General features: G+C 49.1%; 1 protein-coding gene across 1 annotated transcript; it reads left to right on the top strand.

Moving 5' to 3' along the window:
• Positions 1 to 1,946: 1,946 nt before the first annotated feature.
• On the top strand, positions 1,947 to 3,168 carry EI90DRAFT_3125009 (uncharacterized protein; the record flags this gene model as incomplete). The annotated part of the gene is made up of 4 exons (XM_039063774.1): positions 1,947 to 2,201; positions 2,343 to 2,614; positions 2,840 to 2,909; positions 2,959 to 3,168. The coding sequence occupies 4 exons, from the start codon at positions 1,947 to 1,949 to the stop codon at positions 3,166 to 3,168; spliced, it is 807 nt and encodes a 268-aa protein (XP_038915076.1).
• Between the last annotated feature and the right edge of the window lie 784 nt (positions 3,169 to 3,952).

Consider the following 3,952-nt stretch of genomic DNA (forward strand, 5'->3'; position numbering starts at 1 on the left):
TGGCGTGTTGTTTAACAGATGTTAGCACAGCGGGTTTTTTGGTTGTAATTGATTAGATAAACTCTATTTATTTACATGTCATGTGATTGGGGTGTGTGCAGGGCCCATAAGAGTCTAAATTAGGAAATTTTCCATTTCCATAACAACCGCCCCCAAGCATTCATTAACGAGTGTATGAAAGTCATCTACACTATGTCATTCCTCAAGGGGATTGCTCTGAGTTGGTTCAAGCCTGAACTCCTCCATGGTAACCTGCATTGCCATCCACGTTGGATGGACAACTATGAACTCTGCATCTGAGAACTTGAAGAGAACTTTGGCCCACACAACCCATTTGGTGATGCTGAACGTTGTCCGAGTACTCTGACTATGTCGGATAATCACAGAATCACCAAGTACATCGTCGAGGTTAATCGCAATGCTTCACAGTTACCCGGATACAGTGAGGTTGCCTTGAGGCACCATTTCTATAATGGGTTGCCAGATAGGATCAAGGACGAGATCACTCATTACGGTAAGCTGTCATATCCCGGAATCCCGACCCCGTGCACTCCCACCACACCACACCTTCCTAACAACTTCACCATCCCCTACACCATGCCTCCCCACTCCCCAAGTCACCTTTCTTCCTAACTGTCTCAGCTCCGGCCTGGTTGCAGCACACTGAACCTTGGCCACTCCCATCCCGGAAGCTCGGTCCCGAGTCGGAACATTCAGAGACTCTGGATTTGCTCCGATATCCCGATGGACCTCTGACATCCCGTGACATACCCCTAAACCATTTCTCCACCCATTTCATTTATTGGAGTCACCCAACATCCTTCGGATATGCAACTCCGCTTTCGGAGCTACCCGCATCCTTCAGTGACCCCACTCATGTCATCACTTATTAGTCACCTTCCATTCATAGCACGACTATCTTCTTCTTACCATTCAGTCGGCTAACCCCCTCTTACCCATCTCTCGTTCCCATTCATTTTCCGGCCTCTTACTCCACCCTCCTTGACCCGACACCTCGGTTCCCTGTTAAGAATATTGTTCGGAACCTTTCGGTACCTCTCGGTATCATTCGGCACCTTTCAGTGTTTTTCTATTATCATTCGGACTTTGACTAAAGTCCTTTCCATCCCTCCTTATAAATACCTGTAGATTAGAACTTGTAGTTTTTCCTTAGTTCTAATCTCGACTAAAATGCTACCCCAAGTCCCTCTGTGTAAGGGATTAACCTTACTTCACTATAATTCCGATTATAGTGATATTTATATTATGTTGCATCACTATAATTCCCATTATAGTGATGTGTTTATTTCTTTATTTATTTGTGCCGAGATATGTAAATTACATATATATACCTCGGAGTAGTTGTAAAGGCCCGGTAGCCTTTTACCTCTACCCCGTTGAATATACAGCACATTAAAGCTTATATTTAGACGGACTACCTGAGGCCTGAGGCGAACGGGGGAATGGAACGTACCATCCCCAAAATAGTAAGCAAACCTTTCACTCTGAGTGAATCCCGGCCCCTTTCTACAAGATACCTCAGACATAAGAAATACAAGGACTAACTGAGACGTAACAGAGGCACAGCGCTCCCTCCGAGTTGCTGAGGCCGCATCCTTCTTAGAGCCTCTTGTACCATTCAGCAGAACTGGGCTTCCTGGAGAAGCTTCGGTCCACTACCAGAGCTCTCGGATCCCCTCTAGTTGAGCCCCGCCTGCATTCGGACTCATGCATTTTTCCCCTATGATCCAGGTTTTTGACATAAGCCATGCTCGCTGCATGACATGCACTCTCTTGCCCAAGACATCAACAGACAATACTGGGAATGCAAGGGCAAGTTGTCACACTGTCCGAGAGATTGAGCTACCTCACCCAACTCCTCCAAGCAGAACGCAAAATTGGGCAAGAACTCGAAATACTCTAAGTCCTCCAATCCTCCTGACTCCATGTCCGACCCTTCCACCTCCGCTGATCGCTCTACCAAGGACCCTAAAAAGTCCAAGGGAAAGCAACCCGACTCTGATTTGTCCTCAAAACTTGACAAGAGTGGCAAGCTCACCAAAGAAGAATGCCATCATCATTTCGAGAACAACCTCTGCCTCTTCTGTGGGTGCTCTGGGCATGTGGCCAAAGAGTGTCCTAAGTCCTCCTCCCAAGCCAAAGCTAGGGCAGCCCAGGCTGAGGATGCCATGGATTCTGTGGTGGATTCAGATGAGGAAAAAACTGGATAGTGACCCTCCAGGCCCTGTACAACCAGTTGGTCACACTGACCCTCCTGTCATATCCCGGATCTTCCGCCTCCCTCCGCTCTATCCATACACGACTCCTATGACCTCCACCAGCCCTCCAATCTCTCTCTGCTGCCTCTGGTCGATGCCAATGACCCTAGGACTGCCTCCTCCTCTCTCCTGCTCTGCCACCCACCTGCATCCGCAGCACCTCCAGACCTCTACCACCATACCACCACCTCCTCAGACCCCTTTGTCAGGGCAACCACACCTGACCATACAACCCCAGAACCACCTTCCCTGACCTCCCCCCACTTCCCTCATCCTCCCATCTTCACACACCTTTCACAACTACAGCCCGCACGCGAACCCGCAGGAAAAATCACGTGGGTCAAGGCGAGCAACTCACCTTAACCCATGTGACACCTTTTCCACATCGCGGGAACATGCTCGGCTCCTACCCTTAGTCACGTTACAAACTGTATAGTACATTTCCCTTTTATAGTAGCCAAGCGGGGAATAGGGAAACTTACCCTTCTTCTCAACTCAATCCCTGCTTAGGCAAGTTGTAGCTACCTTCCATAATACATGACAACTCAATCCCTGCTTAGTGAATTTGAGGAGCTTGGGGTAGGATCCAGCACTTGGCTGCCTGGGACACCGCAAGTGTCCAGTTCTGAGGTAGGGCCGCCCCCGGACAGAGGCTGGGCCCTGACACCCTTGTTCGAAGGAGATGGGCTTGCTTGTTGTTGATGAATCCCAACTTGTCATTCCATCCTCCTTCCTACCTCCGGTCTCCACACCTCCGGTACCTTCTCATTCCTATCTTACCTCCGGTCCTGATAATCTTATTATTTTATCATTTGATATTTTCTACAACCCCAATCTTCCAGACTACAACTTCCGGGCTCCGGACCTTTCCGGATGTCTTTCTCTGTAGTTCCCTGCTTGTTCATAGACGCTTTCAGACCTTGCCATTCAGTTGGCTTTTATTTCTCTCACTCCACAAAACCTCAGACATAATTCAGGCTTTTTGCCTATTCCTATTTGTCTTGTGGACTTTTTTCTATTTACTTCCCCTTCCCCTTGGTAAGCTTTGTTTACCTTCGGATCCAATTGTTTCCGCTATATCTACGTGCGTACCCCTCTAGTAAATAGTTCCCCCAGTTATAATATAAACAGTCTTCAGCCCTCCAAAACCTCGTCGAGGACGTCTATCGCATCCCACTTGTCTGCTGTTCCTAAGAACTGAGTAACAGGCGCTCCCAGAGATGCCTTGGTATAACACCCAACAAATCATGTGATGAACGATTGACCCTCACTAACACCTCCTCCGTTAAGTAGTGAGGGGGGGGCCTCCGGCCCCCTTCTGCTGGTGGCCTCGGTTCCTCCATTGCCAGCTCCCCTGACAAATGGGGACAACGAGAACGTACCGGGCGCAGCACTCCATTCCGAGTCGCTGAAGCCGAGTCCCTTCAACACCCTGTCACCCTCGGAGCTCTGCCCTACCTCCAGTCTGTCTCCAACCCACCATCGGATGACCCGGAACACCAAGCTCCACCTGACAGCATCACCTGGATAGCGATCAACCTATCCTCCAAGGAAAGGTGTTCGTGACACTCCTCTTACATCTAGAGTCCTGTGCTTGAACGTGTCTGGACTATCCGCTCCTCATTCTCTTTCTGTTCCGATCTCTTTTTCTCCTTGTTCTGATGATGGTCAAT

This window comes from Cantharellus anzutake, assembly GCF_015039405.1.
Source record: "Cantharellus anzutake strain C23 chromosome Unknown EI90scaffold_30, whole genome shotgun sequence".
In the NCBI taxonomy this organism is placed as follows: Eukaryota; Fungi; Basidiomycota; class Agaricomycetes; order Cantharellales; family Hydnaceae; genus Cantharellus; species Cantharellus anzutake.